The sequence below is a fragment of the Lupinus angustifolius genome, chromosome LG03 (assembly GCF_001865875.1).
Source record: "Lupinus angustifolius cultivar Tanjil chromosome LG03, LupAngTanjil_v1.0, whole genome shotgun sequence".
Lineage (NCBI taxonomy): Eukaryota > Viridiplantae > Streptophyta > Magnoliopsida > Fabales > Fabaceae > Lupinus > Lupinus angustifolius.
Window position 1 is genome coordinate 26,668,185 of NC_032011.1, and position 22,588 is coordinate 26,690,772.

The 22,588-nt window shown below is 32.3% G+C and overlaps 3 protein-coding genes across 9 annotated transcripts; 1 reads left to right on the forward strand and 2 right to left on the reverse strand.

The window, feature by feature from the left end:
* Positions 371-4,169, reverse strand: LOC109344227 (protein cereblon-like). Its single transcript, XM_019582889.1, has 9 exons — positions 4,038-4,169; positions 3,874-3,951; positions 3,326-3,438; positions 3,154-3,219; positions 2,246-2,347; positions 1,927-2,119; positions 1,383-1,588; positions 1,043-1,206; positions 371-753 (listed from the first exon to the last, which is right to left on the reverse strand). The coding sequence occupies exons 1-9, from the start codon at positions 4,141-4,143 to the stop codon at positions 609-611; spliced, it is 1,173 nt and encodes a 390-aa protein (XP_019438434.1). The 5' UTR covers positions 4,144-4,169; the 3' UTR covers positions 371-608.
* LOC109344229 (amino acid permease 8-like) lies at positions 8,104-21,895 on the forward strand. The gene is made up of 8 exons (XM_019582898.1): positions 8,104-8,264; positions 8,439-8,672; positions 8,807-8,900; positions 9,198-9,415; positions 9,670-9,809; positions 9,910-10,137; positions 10,408-10,876; positions 21,885-21,895. The coding sequence occupies exons 1-7, from the start codon at positions 8,204-8,206 to the stop codon at positions 10,828-10,830; spliced, it is 1,398 nt and encodes a 465-aa protein (XP_019438443.1). The 5' UTR covers positions 8,104-8,203; the 3' UTR covers positions 10,831-10,876; positions 21,885-21,895.
* On the reverse strand, positions 12,780-19,405 carry LOC109344228 (nuclear poly(A) polymerase 4-like). 7 transcript variants are annotated; one of them, XM_019582891.1, is made up of 12 exons: positions 19,272-19,405; positions 19,099-19,238; positions 18,930-19,007; positions 18,013-18,120; positions 17,273-17,335; positions 17,027-17,188; positions 16,172-16,285; positions 16,010-16,072; positions 15,562-15,891; positions 15,322-15,486; positions 14,471-15,178; positions 12,780-14,380 (listed from the first exon to the last, which is right to left on the reverse strand). In XM_019582891.1, exons 2-12 carry the CDS (start codon positions 19,234-19,236, stop codon positions 14,192-14,194), a joined length of 2,118 nt encoding a protein of 705 aa, XP_019438436.1. In that variant the 5' UTR covers positions 19,237-19,238; positions 19,272-19,405; the 3' UTR covers positions 12,780-14,191. The 7 variants fall into 7 exon arrangements, with proteins under 7 accessions (XP_019438436.1, XP_019438440.1, XP_019438439.1 ...); XM_019582895.1 differs by having other exon boundaries at positions 12,780-13,460; positions 14,177-14,380; positions 19,099-19,373; XM_019582894.1 differs by having other exon boundaries at positions 12,780-13,464; positions 14,177-14,380; positions 19,099-19,373.

Here is a 22,588-nt window from a genome sequence, read left to right on the forward strand (position 1 = left end):
ACTATTTTGACTAACACTTGATCTTTTAAGGACTAATGAAATGTCTTTGTGGCACTGTGAAAATTTTCACTTGGTTTGAGAATTATAAAATACACTCGTGAGATAATTCAAAAAACTTTCTTCAAAACTCAACATACCAAAAAGAAGATAGTTATGCTAACTTGGTGGTCCTAGTCTATTTTGGTAACTAAGAACATGCTAGTTTTACTTACCTACTTAATAGTCTTACATATGCATGAGATCCAGACAACCAAAATATAATAAAAATATATTATATCACTTGTAATTAAATAGTGAAAATAGTTAACATGTGCATATGTATGTATATCTAATATTAATTATTTCAGCTAACCTCTGAAAACAACAGAGCTAAACAATTACCTTCAATGTGATTTTCCTTCATCCAAAATGTTAAAAATGTAAACATTACATGTTTATATACATAATATCACTAAGCAGGCATGCACAGTGCCACATGAACATTGCATTAAGTACTTCAAGATCACCATGCAATGCTACATCAACATGGTTTTCCACAGTAAGCTGGGTATGTATGAATATATACATATCAAACTTGTAACAATATGGTCACTACTATTACATCAAAATTAACGGTTTCTACGTATTTCTTCTGCAACTTGAGAGCTCCTTATCCCCCAAAAGGAACTGGGTTTCAGTTTTCTTTTAGTGGCTGAAAAAAGCCACCCCAGTTGGGTTCTACATGTAGCACATTTTGCAATTGTCCAAGCATACCTGCCAAAAGTAGCCTATTGCTATATTAGCTTCTTGTCGAACAACTCAATAAAACGCCACGTTATGTAGCGTTCACCGTGTGACTGTGCTAATCCTCACATTAGCTGTCAACTGCGTGAGACAACCTATTATCTAGGTTCCTAACCATCATATGAAGCATGAGATTTTCGTTGTCGGTAAACACTTTACAGTACACAACGGTTAGATCGACGACACATTTTTTTCCTTGAAGAGAATAAATAACATGATATGTTCATATCGACAGGACATGGAAATGACAGATACTTACCCAGGAAACCAACTATATTCTGTAGCTGATGGCCCAACAGGAGTTATGCCATCTGCCTTGTTAAGAGTCATTATCTCGTGCACATAACCACCCAGATTCACATACGCACCCAGAGGACCCTCATTTGACATCACCAGCATGTCACTTCGTTTTGCAATTATAGTCTGCAAATTTAATGATGTTAAAGAACCGGAAGCTACATTATGTATAAACAAAAGCAATATTTATGGTCTGCACTTGATGAAAGTCGAAAAAGAATATATAAAATTGTTGCTGTCTATATATAAACACATGCAATATGGTGTGCACCATTGTGGGGCTTTGGTGAGACAATGATTACCTGGCAGATTTTACATCGGATAAGATCAATGCTCGCAAGTAACTCAATTTCCCTGCGCAATCTATATGTGATGCCGTCAATATCCAAAAGTTCCTGCCTTGTAGATTCAGACACAGGTATTTTACTGGCGATATAAAATGATAAAGCATCAGGCTTCTTAACAAGGCTATCCATGCTAGGAGCGCCAACTATTTGCTTCCACATGTCTGTTATTTAATTTGAACATCATATACAGTACCGTAGTTAAAAACAAGAACAAAGGTGTTTTCTTATCTAATTTTCAGTCTATTAAGGATAAAAAAATACAAAAACAAATCAGCATAAGAACAAAAACACAGATTAAGATAGTATTATACCTGTGAGTTCTGCAAAACTATTTATAGAAATTCTAGATGTACATGACGGGTTCATGAATTTTCCATTGACAATGCTAACACATTAGCATGCATCAAAGAAAAGCAAGAGGTAACTCGGCCAACAATAACAAAAAATCAGACATGCCAGAGATGCCTAATAAAGAGTCAGAAGAAGCAAAAAAAACTACCTGCAGCTCTTTCTGCAAGGCAATAAGAGTCGAACATATGATACACCCATTGAGGCCAGAATGCTCTTGAAGATAACATATGTGAGATGGCATGGCTACGGGAACGATTACTTAATGGTACTAATTTTCCAAAAGCATCCCGTGGAGTTCTCAATGGTACATCTTCGTCAGTAATTTGGATCTCTCCATAAGGCTAAGAAGAACCGCCCAAACCAAACAAAGAAAAAGGGAGTCATCACTCATCAGCCTTTTGATACACAACTAATGCACAAGTAGATAAAAAAAGAAGAAGCAATAAACATAATAAAATTTTTCTAACCACTCCTTCTGCATCTGTCCAACACCGTCTTAGGCGAAATCGTTGTTGTCCACGAGTAACCACATTCAGTGAACCATCTGCTAGACGCCCGTATTGTCGAATCTGTAGATATAAGTTTAACAAGTAACATAAAACAACAGACATATTGATATTAATATCTAACTGCAGTAGGAGCTAAGAAGACCATAACTAATAATTAGTAAATAAAGATTATATCTTTTCTTTTGCTTTTCCTCCATTAAGGATGTCGGTTTGCTCATTCTGCACTTCAAATTCAAACTTTGCACTAATGAACAAGGTGTGACGTATGTAAGCAATTAACTCAGCTCTGCTCGCCCCAAGTTTCTCAATTGCATCAGAAAGAATTTTGTACAAATACACATGGAATGTGATATGTACCTTTAACAGCGTAAAATTTTCTGAAGCTAAATGATTTTCCTAGCACTTTCTCATGTCTCTTAATAACTCACTAGGTGCAGGGAGGAGAAATTCATTAAAAGAAGGTTGATACAATGAACTCTCACCTAGTGGAGTCTGGAAGGGTAGATGTACACAGTCTTATCCTCATAAGCGAAGAGGCTGATATTCATGAATTACATAAATTAAACGGATAATATATATAAAGGGTTACATGTGGATAGAAACATGTAGAATGCAATTTATTAAGTACAAATAGCACATTGACAACAATAAAAGCCTTTTGCTACCAAATGGGATATGCTAGATAGATCAAATGTTGCCATTATACTCTATCATAAACCATACCCTCCAGAAGATCATTAAGATCTAAGTTCCTTTTTAATGTATCACCTTCAGTTTTTCTTGGTCTCTCTCTACCTCTAACTATTGTGATATCCTCCATCTAATATATACTTGTTGCACATCAGTTTAGACTTGAGAGGTGATACCTCTGCAGTTGTCCCAATGCTTGCAGATTTCATCCTACGATTTGTGGTGTCCCAGTGAATTCGAATCTGAAAGGAAAAGCAAATTGTATGATATTCATGTTTTATGAGAAAAAACAAAAATAGAATCCCCGAACATGGATAAACCAAAAGCATCCGTAAGTACTTAACCTACCACACCAATGGTATAGGGAACATCAACTTGAGCCAAAGCTCTCTCAACAGCAGCCACGGAAGGGGGTTCGACAACTCTCAGGGGAAGAGTGGCTCCCGGAAAGAGCACAACTCCTGAATATTTCAAGGTTAGTCACAGTTATTCCTATACATTAAAAATGGCAGAAAGGACACATGAACTAAGAAGGACAAGAAGGATAAGCCATATGAAAAAGACAACTTTTCACCATTTGCTATGCTAGCAGTTAATAAAAGGATACCATTTTTCAAGAATATACTCAATAACAATAAAAAGGCACATTTGGGTAAACAACTTAATTAAGCACTTATTGAATAATCTATTTTGAATAAGCTAAGAACAACTTTCTTGAAATAAACTATAAAAGTGCGGCCCAGTATACGAGCCGCTGATAGTACATGCATGCAGTCTTACCCGAGCAAGAGAATATCTTATTTTCACAAGTTTCTGAATATGTTAAAAAGAAGTCATAGGAAAGATCATAAGTTGTTAATCTGATAAGCACAAAAAAGCTCTTAAAAAAGTTGTACCTGGAAGAGAAAAGAGAGGGAGATTGCATACAGAAGCAGCATCCAAGAAAGCTGTTCTGTGACGCGTGTCTTCAACATCTGTGATTGAATTGCAACAAGTTGAGTAAGTAGTATTAATCGATTATCATGTTAAATAAAAAGGAAATAGAAATAGAAATACGAACCACCAAGATATGTGTGTAAAGAGGATAAATAAGTATCGAAATTCAATTCTTCAACAGCATGTTGTTGCTGCAGATTACTCTCAAAAATCTCTTCTTCCTCTTCCATTTTAATTACCTTTTCTATCCAATTCAACCAACATTTTTATATCTCATTTTCAAGGCTGAAAATAACACATTTTGATAAAGTCTTAACTCAGTATTTTTTAAATTGATCAAGTCATAAGCACTAATCAAGAGTAATTTTTTTGTGGCTCTTTAAACCTAAATCTATAACTATCGATAAAGAACTAATCATTTCTAAAGATCTTTTCAAGTATCATTTCTAAGAATTATAGTTATATTGATATACGATTTTAAGGAATATTACACATAAATCTTAATGATAAATGTAAATAATTCCATAATTAATAATTAAATTACAGATAATTTAATAGTTTAGAAATTCAACTATACATTAAAAAGCACTTAGTTAATACTTTAGGAACCAGACCAAACAAAAGGATGATTCAATTTTTTATTGTTGGAAGCAAACCATATATAAATGATTTGGTTCATCATTTCACTTTTTAGAATGGAACATATTAAACTTTAATATGTATCTATTGGTTTGCATTATGTCATTCTTCTTCGATTAGGTAAACTTTTTTATTATAAACTTATTTTTTTTGGTTTGGTTGGATTCAATGTTTAATTCCATTGGTTTTGCATTCAATTGGGAACAACTTACCCCAAAATAGAGATAGAAAGTTAGGAGTAAATAGTAGTTGTGACTTTTACAAGAAAGTACAGTTTGCTTATTGAGGTTAGTTCACCATGCATTCCTAGTTGATTGATTTGATTCCGCCAAAAATCGGATTATACACTAATAATATATGAGTTTTTTTTATATTGTAAAGATATTATCATTAATTTTATATAAATATTTATAGTAACATTGTATAAATATATTATATCAATAACTAAAGCCAGCAGACCATTAAATTGTCCTCTTCTTGTTTTGTTGAGCTTCATTCACATATATTTTTAGGCCTGTTTTTATTTTAATAACCAAGAGAGAAGTTGCAAAATAATTATGACTTATCAAAATATCATACATGCATGTCTAAAAATTCCTTCACGATCATCTCTCTGATACCAATACTCAGCTTCTTCTTTGTATGTTTTGTTTGAGTCTACTTGAGTTTTTCTCTAGTTTTGTCATTGAATTTGCAAATTTTATCCACATGATTTTTGTTCAACTAATTTAGTGGTATTTGATAATAAACTTGAGACTTACATGTTACATCATTAACACGTATAATAGTGTTGAATTTGCTTGAATGAATAATCTTTAAGATAAATTAGTTAAAATTGGAAGACACATTTTTATGCATTAGTTCATATTCTTTTAAAGTTAGCAATACAACTCTAGAAAAAGTTTTTTCAACTATGAAAAGTGTGAAAAAATAGGTTGCATAATCGAATGGAACATACATGAATGAATGATTGTCTAATGACTTATATTTGGCGAGAAATGTTCAACAATATCATTGGAAAACACATTTTTATGCATTAGTTGATATTCTTGTAAAGTTAGCAATACAACTCTAGAAAAAGTTTTTTCAACTATGAAAAGTGTGAAAAAATAGGTTGCATAATCGAATGGAACATACATGAATGAATGATTGTCTAATGACTTATATTTGGCGAGAAATGTTCAACAATATCGACAATGAATTGATTACTCAACTAGAAATGTAGTTTATTTGATTAAATATATTTAGTGAGAAAGGTTATTTATTTGTTTAAATTATTTAAATTTTGCAATTTTGACATTAATATTTTCATTTTTTGTAATCGATGCTATATATTATTTTAATTTTTAAGTATGTTGCACATCCTATCTCTGGATCCTAGATCCCTCATTGGTTATAAGTGCTTATGGTTTAAACAAATATGGTTGATATGGATTTTAATGGATATTTTAGGGCGTAACGTATATCAAAGTTTTATATGAAAATTGTTATCAATGTATTTCTTATTATTATTTTGGAAAAATTGTAAAAAAAATATGCATATTGAAGAAAATATATATATTTATCACAAATGCTTCACTAGGTTTATTTTTAATGACAATGACTTTTTTGACAATCCTTACCATCAACTTTCCATGTGTTTTATGTCATTGGAAAAATCATAATTTGAAATTGAAACTTCCATTAAGGATGTATAACTTTCCAAGTGAAATTTTTTGTGAAGTATAAGGTTTTTTTGTATAGGTCAATTGAGATCATTGGATTTTGTAATTGTTCTAATAAGTAAAAAGTTTATTAAAATATAAATTTTAGATTATTTTTTTCTTGTTTTTCTCTTTTCTTATTTATGTACTCCCCTACCTAATTATATACACATATTCTTAAAACAAGATTTATGTTGTTTATTAATTGCAAATTGTTAATTAATTTTAAATGTAGTTGTTTATGATTTAGTGAGAATATTGTAGTGAATTACAAGATTAAATTTCTCCTTCTTCGATTTACTCTCGAGTGAGTAAGAAGTTGATTAATGTTGTTTACTAATTGCAAATGTTTAATTAATTTCAAATGTAGTTGTTTATAATTTATTGAGAATATTGCAATGAATTACAAGATCAAATTTCTCCTTCTTCCATTTAATCTGGTGTGAGTAAGAAGTTAGTGTAATATTCCTAATCTCAATTATCGATGTTCAAGTCATAAGCATTTAAGTTTTAAACAAAACATGGTTGATAGAGATTTTAATATATATTTTTAGTGCAATAAATATCAATGTTTTATTAGATATGAGAAAGGCCATGTATGACGCTACTAGAAGGAAAAGTGATCGAAGAATAAAAAATAAAGTCTTATTATATTTTTATTGTCGGACTAAAAATTTCAAAATGCACGGTTAATTTGCACTATATATTATCTTAGTGACTTTACCGGAAATATATACTTCTTATTTTCTAACAAAATTAATTGTTAAGGTTATCCTTCATAACATTTTTATATCAATAATAAAATATATAGGAATCATTTTTTATGAGATAGCCCTTCATAAACATTTTTATTAACAAAATATGTTGTTATTTTTAATTAAATTTATACAAAATATATTACCATCTGTGCCAATACACTCGATTCATGAATGCGAGATTTGTTAGGAGAAATAGTCACGCATCCTAAAAGAACTTAATTCTCTATCATAGGTTGACATGATTTCATTGATAATACAAAAAAGATAATAATTTAAATCAGTAATATTGTTTAGGAAAATGATATATCCTTATACTAAATCTTCCTACCCACAAGAAAATGACATATGTTCGAGCCGAGAACATCTACAGGTATGTAGGGCTAATTCTCTTTGCGTGTATTTTTTCCATCTATGAGACTTGAACCTGAGACATTGCTTAAGGGGAATCAAACATGTATTACTTGAACCAACACTCGTTTGTTATAATGATTGATTTATAAGTGACATATCATTTCTTGTAGGTATTATAATTTGTATGGGAATATATCATTTATCTATTTTTTTATGAAGAAATTAGCAATTTTATAATTCTATCCATAATTATTTATTAAAATAAGACATTTTAATTATTATTAAGATTCTCACCATCTTTGAATATTCAATCTATTCTCTCACAACATATTAGCCGAGTTACCTTAAAAAACCCATTCTAATTTGCTAGTTAGTTATTCAAAAAAACAACTCATCCTTTTTACATGAAAAAAATTAAATAGTTTTATATATTTTTTACAATTTTATACAATTATCCATAAACGTATTATATCTTATATTTTAGGAAAATTGTATGTCAACATGTCAGATATATCGTATCTTACACACGTATATGTATCCGTGTAAGTGTCTGTCACTACACTAGTCTAAAAAATAATAGAATTTAAACCTACCATATAAAGATGGTAGTTTGAAATATATGTGTATACATAAGTCCACTCTTAAGTATATAATAAGGTGAGAGGGTGGGTATCTTCACGGTTGTGACATTCCCGGTTCCATTTTGGATTCACATGAACGAGTCTTTTTATTAACACAAGTAGTAGTGTGTGATATTTTGTCCTTTCGCTTCAAAGGTTACATAACATAACAACATTCGTAATTTCTGTCACAAGAAGAGAAAGGGTCTCATCAAATAAATGGATTTTGAAGTGGGTAAAGATTCGAGATTTGATGATGATGGCAAAACCAAAAGAACTGGTATATTCTCTCTCTCATTTTGTTTAGTTTTCATATTTTAGATCCATACCTTGTTCATCTATAATATAATAATAAATAGATATATATGCATATGTATATATGTATGCAACCCTAATAAAAATTGAGTTTAAAATCTATACATTCTTCTAATTTTGTCGTATACTTGCAATGTAGGGAATGCGTTAACCGCGACGACACATATAATAACAGTTGTGGTGGGGGCAGGAGTGCTAGCTCTAGCGTGGGCAATGGCTCAGCTTGGTTGGGTAGCTGGCATATCAGTTATGGTCGCTTTTGCATGCATTTCTATGTACACTTACAATCTCATTGCTGATTGCTATAGATATCCAGACCCTGTCACTGGCACCAGAAACTACACTTACATGCAAGCTGTAGGAGCATACTTAGGTATATATATCATAACTTATGAGTTACTGTATCATCTATCATTCATATTTAATCATTATCGACTCTTCAATAAATTTACACTGTATTTTAAATGTTGTATAATGGGTTCCATGTTGTTTTCATTTGATAATTAGGTAAAACAATGCATCTGATTTGTGGATTGGTCCTATATGGGAAGCTTGCTGGGGTTACAGTGGGCTACACAATAACTACTTCAACAAGCTTGGTGTATGCTATTTATATTGATGATAATATACTTCTAACTACTTTTATAGTTAATTATGTATAATAACAAAACGACGATGCATTGTATTTAATAGGGTCTAAGAGGGAAGATATACATGGTTTTACCTTTCTGGAATTTGAACTCGGGACATTTAGTCAAGAGTCAAACAATTTTACCATTGCGCAAAGGTTCATCGCATAATAACAATAATCATTAATAATATCTAATGAGATGATGGGATTCTTCTCTCTTTTCTTCTGTTTTATTCTCTGGTTTATGATGATGTAAATATGTGGCAGGGCTATAAAGAAAGCGATTTGCTTCCATTATAAGGGCCATGAAGCTGATTGCAAGTTTTCAAATAATCCATATATGATGGCTTTTGGGGTTGTGCAAGTTTTCTTGTCCTTAATCCCAAACTTCCACAAGTTAACATGGCTCTCAACCATTGCTGCTATCACCTCTTTTGGTTATGCATTCATTGGAAGTGGCCTCTCACTTGCAATAGTGCTCCAAGGTATATATGTCTTTCATCTTCATTTCTCCAAAAGCCTTCAAACATTAATCCCAAATTTTAATTACAAATGGGGACGACACAGTGTACGAGACTCTCATCTAATAAACGAAGAGGTCGTTTTCACGAGTATTTGAACCCATGACCTCTAGGCCGGAAATGAAAAAACAATTCACCGTTGTGTGGATGTTCTAAGTAAAATTAAATGATAGAAATTATGTAAGGTGAAACATGTTTGGCATTTTGGTTTTGAACAGGGAAAGGTGAGCCAACAAGTTTTACCGGAATCAAAATAGGGCCAGGATTATCATCAACAGATAAAATGTGGAAGATTTTCAGTGCTCTGGGAAACATAGCACTTGCTAGCTCTTTTGCTACTGTTGTTTATGACATAATGGTAAGAACACACAACTTAAAACTAAGAAATTAGAATATTAGTTATTTTAGCTACTATAGCAAATTGATTTTGATGGCCTCCAAATATATGATTTATTTAGGACACATTAAAGTCATGTCCACCAGAAAACCAACAGATGAAAAAGGCCAATGCGTTAGGGATCACAACAATGACAATTCTGTTCCTCCTCTGTGGTGGCCTTGGCTATGCTGCTTTCGGTGATGACACTCCGGGGAACATCCTCACCGGCTTCGGATTTTATGAGCCCTTCTGGTTGGTTGCTCTGGGGAATGTATTCATTGTGATCCACATCGTGGGAGCATATCAGGTTAAATCATGTTACTCATATATTTACTATCATGCCAGCACTATATACACACATATAGAGACTATAGTGAAAAGTTCTTGCATTAATCTAGTTAACTTAAGTAATAAGTTATTGAAACATCATTGATTATGATATGTAACTATTAATTAATGATAATAGTTAATTGACTTAGTATGCTCAACTTGGGTAGATTAAATTTATGCTAATGGTTCTCATACACGATTTTGAAATAAAACTATGTCTAATATCTAATATCAATTTTTGTAACAGTTGATGGCTCAACCGTTATTTCGTGTAGTTGAGATGGGTGCTAATGTTATGTGGTCACATTCAGATTTCATAAAAAAAGATCACTCATTCAAATTGGGCAGCTTAAAATTCAGTTTCAACTCATTTAGGCTAGTTTGGAGGACAATATTTGTGATAGTGGCCACAATTGTTGCCATGGCAATGCCATTTTTCAATGAGTTCCTTGCACTACTAGGAGCAATTGGTTTTTGGCCACTTATTGTTTTCTTCCCTATACAAATGCACATTGCACAGAAAAGCATAAAAAGAATCTCATTAAAGTGGTTTATGCTCCAATTATTGAGCCTTATCTGCTTGCTAGTTTCACTGGCTGCTGCAGTTGGTTCCATTAGGGGAATTGCACAGAATATCAACAAATACAAGATCTTTCAATACAAACAATAACTCAGGCTAGTGCACTTATATCATTGGTTAAGAGGTTTGATTTGTAGTTTATCATTAGGTAATGTTATTTCCAATTTTCCATTTCCTTGTATACTTATGAATCATTTTATTTGACTCATAAGAATTTATCAAAAAATTAAAGGTTTGGTTTGTAATTTATCATTAGGTAATGTTATTTTCAATTTTCCATTTCCTTGTATACTTATGAATCATGTTTATTTGACTCAAGCATTTATCAACAAAAAAAAAAGACACTTGTTTTAATCTTGTATGATCAGCTGGAAAACTTTGGTGTATATATATATATATTAATCATTTATCCTTACTCGCACAAAATGTAATGACACTTATATCATTTTAATTATTGTGAGATAATACTTTGTTACAATTTGATTTTCGGTTGGAAATCGCATTTGCGACTTAGTAAGAAGTGAACTTGATTTCGACATCTTCCAAAAAATTGGAGACGACGTTATACTTTTTGCGGTTAAAACATAGAAAATTATTTTTTAAGCTCAATTTTGATAATTTAGTTTTTGAATCTGAGTTCTGAGCTCAGAAGTCAATTACGGATAGAGAAGATATTAACATTTCATTCATCCGTAATAAAAATCTCGCTAATTGCATAGACCTTTATACCTTAAACAAATTTATTGTAAATTTAACTGTTGAAACAAAAAAAATTGTTTGATAAAATTTATCTTATTCCAATGTACTCCATGTGAAATAGTGAAATCAAGACTAAGTTCTAGGTTAAAAGTCTATTTGATTTATTTAACACCATGATTGGGATTATAGAAATGATTTTCATATTTTTTAGAAAATAGGAATTTATAAGAAATCAGATGGTTATAAAATATATAATTATTTTAGAATAAACGGAATTAATAGCACAAAAATGACACTAATTGTAGATTGAGTGGAGGTAGGAAAGAAGAAAGAAATGCAAACCGTTGTTGGACTTTTCAAATCACATAAATCATGTTTATGTGGAGAGACGAAGAGGACTTGGCCTTTACCTGCAGAGAATTGATGCGGTGGTGATGGCGTGAACGTGTGAGAACTTGTGCAATCCAAATAGCAGAACGGAAAGATGAAGGTTAAGAGAGGGCAATAATAAATGGTAACTTTATCAACTTGAAGAATAATTTGAATGAATGTTAAAATGCAATAAAACCGTCTTCAAAAGAAAACACCAAGAATTTCACCCATTAAATGGTAACGTTATAGGATTTTGAATTTGATTCTAAGCATGATTTAATTGACTTTATTTTAAAAATAAGATATGACCATAAAGTAGTAAACAACAAGATATACACTTCAGTGGGGTGAATATGGGTCAGCTTGAGACGAGTTAAGATTTGTCCTTATCCGACATTAAATATTGGTTGGATCATTTTTTTGAGTTTGGACCCGATCCTAGACCAAAAGTTAACCCGACCCTAAATAGTGACCGGGTCAGCCTTTAAACCCAACTCGATCATAGATCCGATTAAATATAATGCATACTCATCTTAAATAAAGATTTCTCAATATTATTTATTATTATGAATATATAGTTTGATATATAAAATGACATATGTATATATATATATTATTAATCATGTATATATTATAAAAAATTAAAAAATAAATGATACTTTCGACCAAAATTGTATCATTATACTCTATACACATTTGAGTAGAAACACATACAAAACATGATAAGCGAGTGACATGAGACAGGATGGGTCGAGTCATGCTTGATCCCTACCCGACCATAAATATTGATTGAGTCTATTTTTTGAACACGAACCCGGTCCTAGACCCAATCAGACCTAACCCTATTTGAACTCGATCATGATCGAGCTGTGCAAGGTGTAGGGCCAAGTCTCACCCATACACTTCAGTATGTTTATCACCACTCTTGAAACTAAATAAACATCAGGGAGATGAAATACACCAAAGAGTAAAAGAAAACTATGCGCCAACACTGATGAAAGATACAATTTGTTACAAGATAGTGTTCACAGAAGTTGAAATGCCAACGAGGCCATGAGCATAACGATCCTCCACACTATCCTTTTACAAATGATTCTTTTGGACCATTTCCCCTTTGAAACCAACAAGTTGAAATGATATGTTTACATTTATATAATTTATCAAACATACCCCATCGCAAGCAAACAACAAAGTTCCGAAAAATCAAAGTGCAAAAATATGTTAGAAGGTTTGTGAGATAATTCACAGCACTGAAGATGGTATGAGACCAATTTTGAAGTGACCACATTTATAAGCATCTCCATCATGCAGGGCTTACATGATCATGACCATGCCATCCCCAAAACCTCATTATGTTTTTACTGCCATCATTTGCATCACCAGTTGTTCGAATTTAAGCCCAACTCCAACTCAGAATCTGCACAGCAATAGCCCCAACAAAGCATAAGGTAGCAGTGTGGGTACCTTCAGCGATTGACATTCTAATTCACTACAAACTTTTCCTCTTACAAAAGCCAAAACCAAAGAGGGCATTATGAAGACATCCTTATTCACATTGGAAGTGTTGAAAAACATGCTTTTCACTAGCTTCTGCAAAGAATCTGACGTGGCCCCGTCTCAAGTTTATACAACACTTCTGAGTCTGGCATCTGGCTATACACAATAAGAAATAGAGAAAAAATAACAATTAGCAAACAAACAAAGCGTTAAATGAAAATTTTGTAACGTGAAACAAAAGGTTGGTTTGGCCTCTGAGCTTCTCTACACAAAACAAGTCAGGTTCTTAAGCACAGTTACTGGAAACATAGCATGTATAGTTGGTGCAGGACCTGCGACCACATATTCACCAGTCAGAAAATTGACCAAGCAACTCAATGACCATGGAAATCAATTGATAGTCATACTAACATGAAACAAGGAGGGAAATATACTACATAAAAATAGTGGGTCATAGTAAAAGGACCGAACAATCAGGAAAAAAGAAATAGAGACAGACCAGATTCTGATTAAATATAAATGTTAACAAACTGTAGTTAAGGAAAATTAATCAAATTAGTCACACAAAAAAAGGCAAGATCATACTCTCTTATTTCTTCCGAAAACCCAAGAAGGATATAATTCTGATAACTGATACTAAAAAAAAAAGGAAGTTGAGGAGTGTTATAAAATTTCTTCAGCTTTATTATGGACAAAACAGAGAGAAGAGAAAGTTTAAAACCCACTCCTCAGAACTGATCTTGATCTGCCACACAAACATCACCGGGCAAAGACCCCTGACTCTCACTATCTCCCAGATTTGCAATTTTATCACTCCATCCACAACAGTTTCTAATCCGAAAGTCCTCACCCAAATGAAGAAACTCACCTTGCAATTGAGGTTCTAGGTGCTGGCATTGGGCACATAATCTGAAATATCAGCCCTTGTAGTGAAACTACAAGCTTTGTCTAGTGGTTGATCCATATCCGGAGCACCCTCTTTACAGTTTGTCAAGGTTTCGGTCGATGCAGTTTCTACATCCTCCAAGCAGTCTAAATCCAGATCCTGAGCTTTGTTCCCGTTGACTCCACTCTGAAACGGATCACCAACTTCTGATTAAGGAACTTCACATGAACCAAAACTTCCTGACGGAAGGTTCCTCCACTGGTTCGGCAGTCTTACCACATTCCGAACTTCTGGACTCCTTGATTTCTGCCTAGAAAGTGTGGAGTCAACAACGCCTGTTTCAGTAATCTGCGTGTCTAGTCTTTCAGCACTTACTCCACTTCTTACGAGTCCATCAGATGACTTAATTTGACAATTGCTGTTAGAATCTTTCATTGTTGAACCATCTAATTTAACCCCTTCAATACAATCAATACTCATTTGAGATGTACCGCCTGATCTAGTGCTACAACTTTCAGGAGAAAAACACTCTAGCCTCTGTGGGCTAATAGAGGCTCGTTTTTCTGGTTTTCTTGGGTTCACATCCATCATTTCAGCATCATTTTTCCTCTTGATGCATCTTTCAGTAGACCCAGAATAGCACCTTGTGGCACCCTCATCCACTTTTTCAGCTGAATGGCTCATATGCCTTGGAATCCGAGTACGTTTATAACCATCTGGAAAAACAAATGCAGGGAGCTGCTTCCGACGAACATGGGAAACATAAATTTCCATCCCTGGCTTCCAATATGCGTACATATTTATTTCTTGTCTGAATTCATCAACTGTTCCACGTATATCAAATTGCTGGCCCTCTTGACCTCTTACCCCCTCTTTTCTTTGCAAACCCATGAAAAATGCAGAATGTGTACACGGCTTTGATGTATCCACATAATCATGAGGATAAGGATGACACTGCAATATCCCATTCGTATCCCGCTCTATCTGCTCAGAGATAAATGAAAAGCATATGTTAATATATAACAAAAAAATAGTTTGCTAAATGTCAAAGCATAAGATATTTTCAATGAATAAAAAATGACATCCAAAGCAGAGGAAAGCCTTATTACAGACTATGACAAGACAACCTTGAGGGTAAGTTGTCTCAACCGAGATTCTATCCAACCCTTCCACGGTAGTAAATCATTAGCATCTACTGCAATTATGTCCACTTGTAAATAGTTTTTGTAGGCCTCAAAAAAGTTATATGGCTGGAAAAGTGCACTCCACTGGGCCTTGTTAAGCTCAATTTCCTAACAGTAAAAGTATCAATCAAATACAGATAGTCACAAAACTAATATAAACTAAGAATAACAAACTCCTCTTACGTCACAGATCATGTTGCCATGGTGTAGCTGTTCCAACATAACACGAAGAGTGCTTGCTGAGACATTGTAACTGGAATTCATGCAAGGGTATGCAGGAGTAATTATTGGCATAATGTGAAATCTGTCCCGGGGGTTTCTACGAGGATCCCATATAGGGAAACCCAGTTCGTTTTCTTCTATAGAGCATAGCATTACAGGATTAGGCCACCGCCACTGTGTATAGACCCTGAAGAATCGAGAGACCAACATACTAGGGATCGCATTTGGGTAAAGCTGACAAACTCGAGCAACCAAAAGGGCCCAATTTACACCGCCAAGGAATCCAGTAACCTAAATGTTCAGAATGAAATGAATGAAGACAGGAATATAAAAGCTAATGCCATTGGAGATGAAAACTATAAAGGTTGTGTCTTTTAAAAAACTAAAAAGGTTGTAGTGACACTCTTACATTTGAATAAACACCACGCCTTTTAGCCCAAAACTTTAAACATCTCAGTGCACTTCGGAAGTGCTATCATTGTCAAGGGTTAATGGACTATCAAAATTAATAAGATGAAAGAGCATTAAATCTAATATATATTGAACCAAACTAAAGAAAACATATATTAACCTCAACATTTGGAACAAGTTTAAGAATTTGATCTGCCACGCGGCAGCCATTAAGACTTCGAACAGTTGGCTCATCAACATCATGCAGCACAGAACCATCTGAGATATCTAGGTCCTGTGGATAAGTGTGTTTCAAATACAGAACCATCTGAGATATCATGACAGGTTTAAAATAAAGAGAAAAAAAAATCCAAGTTGGAAGATTGAGAAAGTACCAAGGGGGAGAAAAGCCAAAGCCCAAAGCATTGTGCTTTTCTCTTAGAAACAATAAAGAACACAAAAGATAACATGAAATGGATGTGGTAACAAACATAATCCTGATTAACTTTTCTCCAATATCATGTACCAAAATCAACAAACTGCAGAATTGAATCTAGATCAACAATTAAAATATGCACTTACCAAACTTAAGTCTGCTAAATGAAGGCCAGCACACTAATTTTAAACCCGACTACCTCAGATAATAAAAGCAAACCACTCCTTACTACATCCTTCTTAATTTCTACATTGACATATACCAGTGGGAGGGAAATCCAAATATCCTAAAAACTTCAAATCATATATGGTAAAAATAGAAAAGAATTGTAAATAATACAATGGTAAGGGCACATATATAGGACACTTGAGGAAAAAGAGGCATGGGTGCATCTATTTATAAAAGCATAAGAAGCTTAAGCCTTTATAATTCATTGTGTGCTTATCTTAGGAAAGCCATCATATTCTTAACGCAAGATGAATGCTTTTGTAATGAAGATCTTGCTCAGAAAAATGATCTCTGAAAACTATATAATAATAAAAATAAAATAGCAGCTTCGACAATGGTGAAAGAAACTGCTGACTGAAGTAACAAACTTACTTCTGGGACAACCAAAAGAGATATACTTGCATACAGCAAATCTGTAGATATTCCCTGGAACTTGAATTTCATTACTGGGACATGTGCATCAGGAACTGGATGAAGTTCAGTAACTTCTTCCATTTCAGCAAGAATGTTATGCAAAATCATAAAGAAGTCCTCCTACAAAGAGATATATTGGCTAAAATATAATAATTGCCGAGGACAATTCTAAATTGAGAAAAATAACCAGCTTCAGTTTATCACCTCTCGATTCACATAAGAAGGACCAACACACAAAGTGTCTATGTCAGCTCCAGGTCCATGCACCTGGAAGTGATTGAATTGATGCAACATTAACAAATACGTATAGAACAAAGACTTACCAAAAAGACAGTGGCACATGCTATAAGACAACAATATTTTGGATTATCTACTTTTTCCTGATATATTCTTGAGAATATAATATCATGTTTTGCTACAAGAACGTATTAACCCAACAGAAGCTGTTAATATTCATGTAGACAAAAGATTAAGACATTTTATGATAACAGTGGAATAAAATTCAATAGAAATCATCACCAACAGTCATTTGCTGACAGTGACTGAAGCATGATATTGGTACAAATAATCAATTGATACAATTGGACTCCATCACTGCCTGGGCCAGGGGAATCAAACATTATTGAGATACTCATCAGCATGTACACGAAAAACATCAGGTGTCTCTTTCTTGAGCGACAGCTATATGTCAAGTGTTAAGCAGAAAGGGACTGCCATACCAATTATTCTGATAGTTTTGCCTGCAAAAATTAGCTTTCCAAATTCTGGGCATATAGCTATGATGAATCAAGTCGAGAAGTATCAGCAAGTCTTACGTTGAAGTCCACCAAACTCCAATGATAAAAAATAAATTAGCAATTGTCCTTGTAAACCCATTTTCACTTCACTGCATGAAAATGCAAGCACTAAAGTGGGTCAGGAGAAGGCATTATTAGCATACTCACCCCTAATCGATAAGAGCCAAAAGTGAAAATGACAGCATTTGCATCCTCAACCATCTGATCTGTGTAGCCTCGCAGGCGTGTCAACTGCTTCACCCAGCTTTTTACAATCTACATTGCCAGATAACTTTGTTACAATAAAAGAAAATTTTATGATAGTGAAACACCTCAATCACGACCGGAAAAGGTACCATCACTAAGGCAATGTACCACTGACAATGAACAGCATAATGAATCTTGAACACTCAAAAACATGTTCTTCAATGTGTAACAATATAAGACAAGTCTCATAATGCTCATTCAAAACTTGGAGGAATATCTTTAGCATAAAATAATTAAGAAAAAATAACAATTATACATTGTAACATTAAATATAAAGTTAGAAAGACACCAGAAAGAGGTAAATGAAGTACCTCAGTGATTAATAATTCATAAAGGAAAAAATACACTGACCTCCCTTTGAGATGTGATTTAATTAAGTTACACTCATCTTCCCAGTGCAATGATAACATAAACATCAATGGAGGTTAGTGAAATTTCCAAAACAAGCAGTGCCAGGTGCAATTAAGGAAAATTACACTGATCTCTCTTGACATTTGACTTAATTACACTTAACACCCCCTTGTTATAAAAGTTACACTCGTCTCCCCGGACCTCAACGGTGGTTGGTGTAATTCTAAAAACAAGAGGTGTCAAGTGCAATTGACGGAAATTACACTTGAGATTTGACTTAATTACACTCGACATTTTCAACAGGTACATTTTCAGGGGTTCAGTGTGATTCCAGCCATCACCTCTTTAAGGACGCAAGTGTAATGAAATAATCTCAAGGGGTATTGATGTAATTTTCTCATTAATGGTTCAATATAACTAACAACATAAGGTGATTTTCAAGTTGAGAAAAAGCAAAATGGCGTCACCTGATCAAGGCGGCGAAGAACCTCTTGTCTGGTCGCAGTTTCTTCATCACTCTCATAAAGCCCCGAATCAACCAAAAACTGACACATGATACAAATTCAAATGATTTATAGAACAATTATAAGAATAATGTTGTGAATGAGATGAATTAGAATGAATAGAGTTAAGTACCTTCTCTAATTCTAGATTACGGTTGAAATCAGCAGCGGTGGGACCGGCTAGAGAGAGAGGCTTTGTGATCCCGTATTCTGGTGCCGGTGGAGGCGGCGGTGTAGAAGCGCCACCGTTTAGAGTATCGGAAACCGCCATCTCTCGACCTAGAATTCCGACAAAACCCACTAAACTACTTGATCTGAGTGAAATCGCTGGGAACTATGTGAGTTTGTTTGACTTTGGGTCCTTCCACTTCAAATGCCCTAAATTGATTGATCTCACGAAAAGATAGGGATTTGGGTTTGGATGGTGGTTAAGGAAGCAATGGTAATTTCATTTACTCCGATAATAAGTTTTTTAAAAAAAGTTATTAGATATCTTAATTATCCATTATATAAAAAAATCTAATAGTTTAAACATACTCACTAAATCAAATCATTGGATTTTCTTATAATGTGTAGTAGATTTTTCTAACTTACTCTTAAAGTAAGTGGATGATGTATATAATATATGATTAATCATAATTTTTTTGGTACTATCAAGGTTGTCCCTTCACTTTTTTTTTTTGTAAATAACTAATCTCTTTCGGAGTTCGTGGATGTCACTCTTAACAAGTGTCATTTCTATTAATCAAACTTTCGACCTTAAGGATATAGTGGAGACTTACAATAATCACGTTTTCATTTGAGCATCACATTAGTCCAATATAAGTCTTTACTTAAAAGTAAGAAAATACATAACCCTAAATTTAAACCTTTTTTTGTATTAAAATACAACATTCTTCATAGTAAGGTATCCATATATATGATTAGTAATTATTAAAATTAAAATAATTCAAAACAGAAAGTCATAATATGATGTTCTATACATTTTTATATAATCATTTTCAGGGTCTAGCTATAAATTTTAGAATAACTACTTTTATGTAGCAATTTGATACCTAAACATAAAAAAAAACTAAAATTGGTCTAAAAAATATTAAATTTAAATTAAATGTATCATTTATAACATTTTTTATGATCCTAGACACAAATTATTTTAATTCATATTTGCTATTACTAAATACTATTTTGAAAGTTTACTTACATGTAGCTTTTGATGAAGCAGCAAGACAGAGAAAGAATATCTGGTTGGGGCCATTTGAACAGAAATCGTATGTGGCAAACATAATTTCATGTATAATAATATTAAATTTAAAATTCAGTTTAAATATACCCACCATTCGTATAAAGTTTTATACATTATCAGTACATCATTCGTTATTAATGTGCATTTGTTTGATAGTCAATGATAATTAACATATAAATGATGAATAACTTTTTGACAGTGTGAAAAACACTTACAAAGTCGTTGTATAAATATTAAATCCTTTAAAAATTAACTTAATTTTTTTAGAACATATTTGTCCAATTTTTATTAGTTGTATTACCAACAAGGTGTTAATCTAGTAGTGTAAGACTTCACTATATTATTATTATGATGACCAAAATGTTAAATGTTCGATTCATATGAGCGACATTGACAATATTGAATCCTTACCTATAGGATGAGAAGATACATTTGGTAGCACAAAAAAATTATCATTGATGATATTGGGTTGGGCATGAGGGAAGATAAAGACTTGTTTAAAGACGTATATATGTAAATACAATCAATAATATATTCACAACACATAAAAACATTTATTTCTAATTAAAATTCAATCCTAATTAGTAGTACAAAAAATTATAAATATATTTGTTTCTAAATATAATGGGTTCTATGTCTCTATATAAATTTTCTTATACTAAAATGATACAGAAGATATAAATTGAGAAAAAGATGTATCTACTAAAGGTGTAAAAAAAAATTATACGGTCACTATATTATCCATGGTTCATTTTTAATCATTACTAACTCTTAAATAAAAGTAATACAAATAAATAGTAAATAATATAATTTTTGTATATAAATCTTTACACTTTTATTTATTTATATATATATATATATATATATATTAGACTTGTCTAAAGTTTGGCCATCTCCAAATGCCACATATACACATAATGTGACAAGTCAACACTCATCTAATATTTAACAGATCCTAATGAATGTTAGAAAAAGAACAAAAATGACTACAAGAGTAGAAAAAGAAAATTGGGACTAAATTGATATTTTTTAACAAATTTGGTAAACAATGCAATATAAGAAAGCAAATGAGTGTTTACTATATTTGTGCACTAAAGTTCAAATAAAAAAGCAAAGCAATATCATTTTATTAATTTCACTTAAGTGGTGTTTACTATATGAAATGTTTTTCAACACTTGTCTCGTTTCTTGCAAAAGGGTAATATCTTTGTAATATAAGATTTATATAGGTTTATTATATTATTCATCATTTATTTCAATTATTTTTTGAAAAATAAATAATAATTAAATATAGATAATAAAAATATAATGACAATATATCAAACTAATATATAAATATTTTTCATACAAATGTAATATCATAAGTTCCATCATCAAATTTAGTGTGTTTAGTTAATATAAAACATTGATAAGAATGTTTGCCTTAGAAAAGAGAATGACACACATGTTATCTTATACACAAAAAAATGATACTCTATGAAAATCTAACACACTAGATTAAAAATATAAAAATCCAATATTCTCCCTTTTTCATATTTTAAGAAGAAGGATAAAAGATATATACATTTGTTTTTATTATCCATCATTTATTTTCAATTATTATTGGCTTTTCAAAAAAAGTAATTAAAATAAAAGGTGAATAATAATATACGATGAGAGATCCGTTTACATTCAAGTTAATTTACACTCAATCTCAATAATTTATTTTCTTAAATCTAATGAACCAAATATGTGAGTGCAATAAATGATGAGAAGAAGAAAAAAGAAATATTAAATTACTTATTACACTTACCCATTTGGTCCGTTGAATTTAAGAAAATAAATAACTGAGATTGAGTATAACTAGTATAACCTAAAATTGTATATAATGAATCTCTCCTCATAATATATTGACTGTGTATACACCTTTATATATTCGGTGCATAAATATTATATATTTTTTAAGAGTTGGACAATATTATTTTTGTTGTGCTTTTTTAAAATGTTTTATCAAACATCATAATGTCACATTTAATTGAATGCTGGTTGATATTTTTCAGGAAAGTAAGCACGACAGTTTTGTCTTAAAAAACAAAAGTGTCAACAGTTTTGATCTCGACCGTACATCTCGGGCATAACGAAACAACACAGACGGTCTAGATTCACCGCGAGCATTAAGATTCGGGGTGTGCTTTGTCTCTGCAAGTTATATATTCGGTCTCAAAAGTTTATACCAAATTTTATATTTTATTAGTTGAAAACAATAAAATAAGAATTTAATATAGAGTGTAAAATGTGTGCACCGACAGTATAAATGATTTATACACAGTTAGTGCGTCATCCACCATTCATTTGTAAAAGTTAATGATGATAACTAAAAACTCGATGATATAGTGACAGT

Bases quoted from the DNA above. Each gene is read 5' to 3' on its own strand.
- LOC109344227 (XM_019582889.1), bottom strand. From the start codon at position 4,143: ATGGAAGAGGAAGAAGAGATTTTTGAGAGTAATCTGCAGCAACAACAT. The intron at 3,439-3,873 runs GTACAACTTTTT...TGAAATATTCAG, and splicing joins CCCTCTCTTTTCTCTTCCAG to GAGTTGTGCTCTTTCCGGGA. The intron at 1,589-1,926 runs GTAGTTTTTTTT...ATTAAATAACAG, and splicing joins CCTTGCAGAAAGAGCTGCAG to ACATGTGGAAGCAAATAGTT.
- LOC109344229 (XM_019582898.1), top strand. From the start codon at position 8,204: ATGGATTTTGAAGTGGGTAAAGATTCGAGATTTGATGATGATGGCAAA. The intron at 8,901-9,197 runs GTATGCTATTTA...AATATGTGGCAG, and splicing joins ACTACTTCAACAAGCTTGGT to GGCTATAAAGAAAGCGATTT. The intron at 9,810-9,909 runs GTAAGAACACAC...TGATTTATTTAG, and splicing joins CTGTTGTTTATGACATAATG to GACACATTAAAGTCATGTCC.
- LOC109344228 (XM_019582891.1), bottom strand. From the start codon at position 19,236: ATGGCGGTTTCCGATACTCTAAACGGTGGCGCTTCTACACCGCCGCCT. The intron at 15,179-15,321 runs GTTGTCTTGTCA...ATCTCTGAGCAG, and splicing joins TGAGACAACTTACCCTCAAG to ATAGAGCGGGATACGAATGG. The intron at 14,381-14,470 runs GTAAGACTGCCG...GATCCGTTTCAG, and splicing joins GTCCAGAAGTTCGGAATGTG to AGTGGAGTCAACGGGAACAA.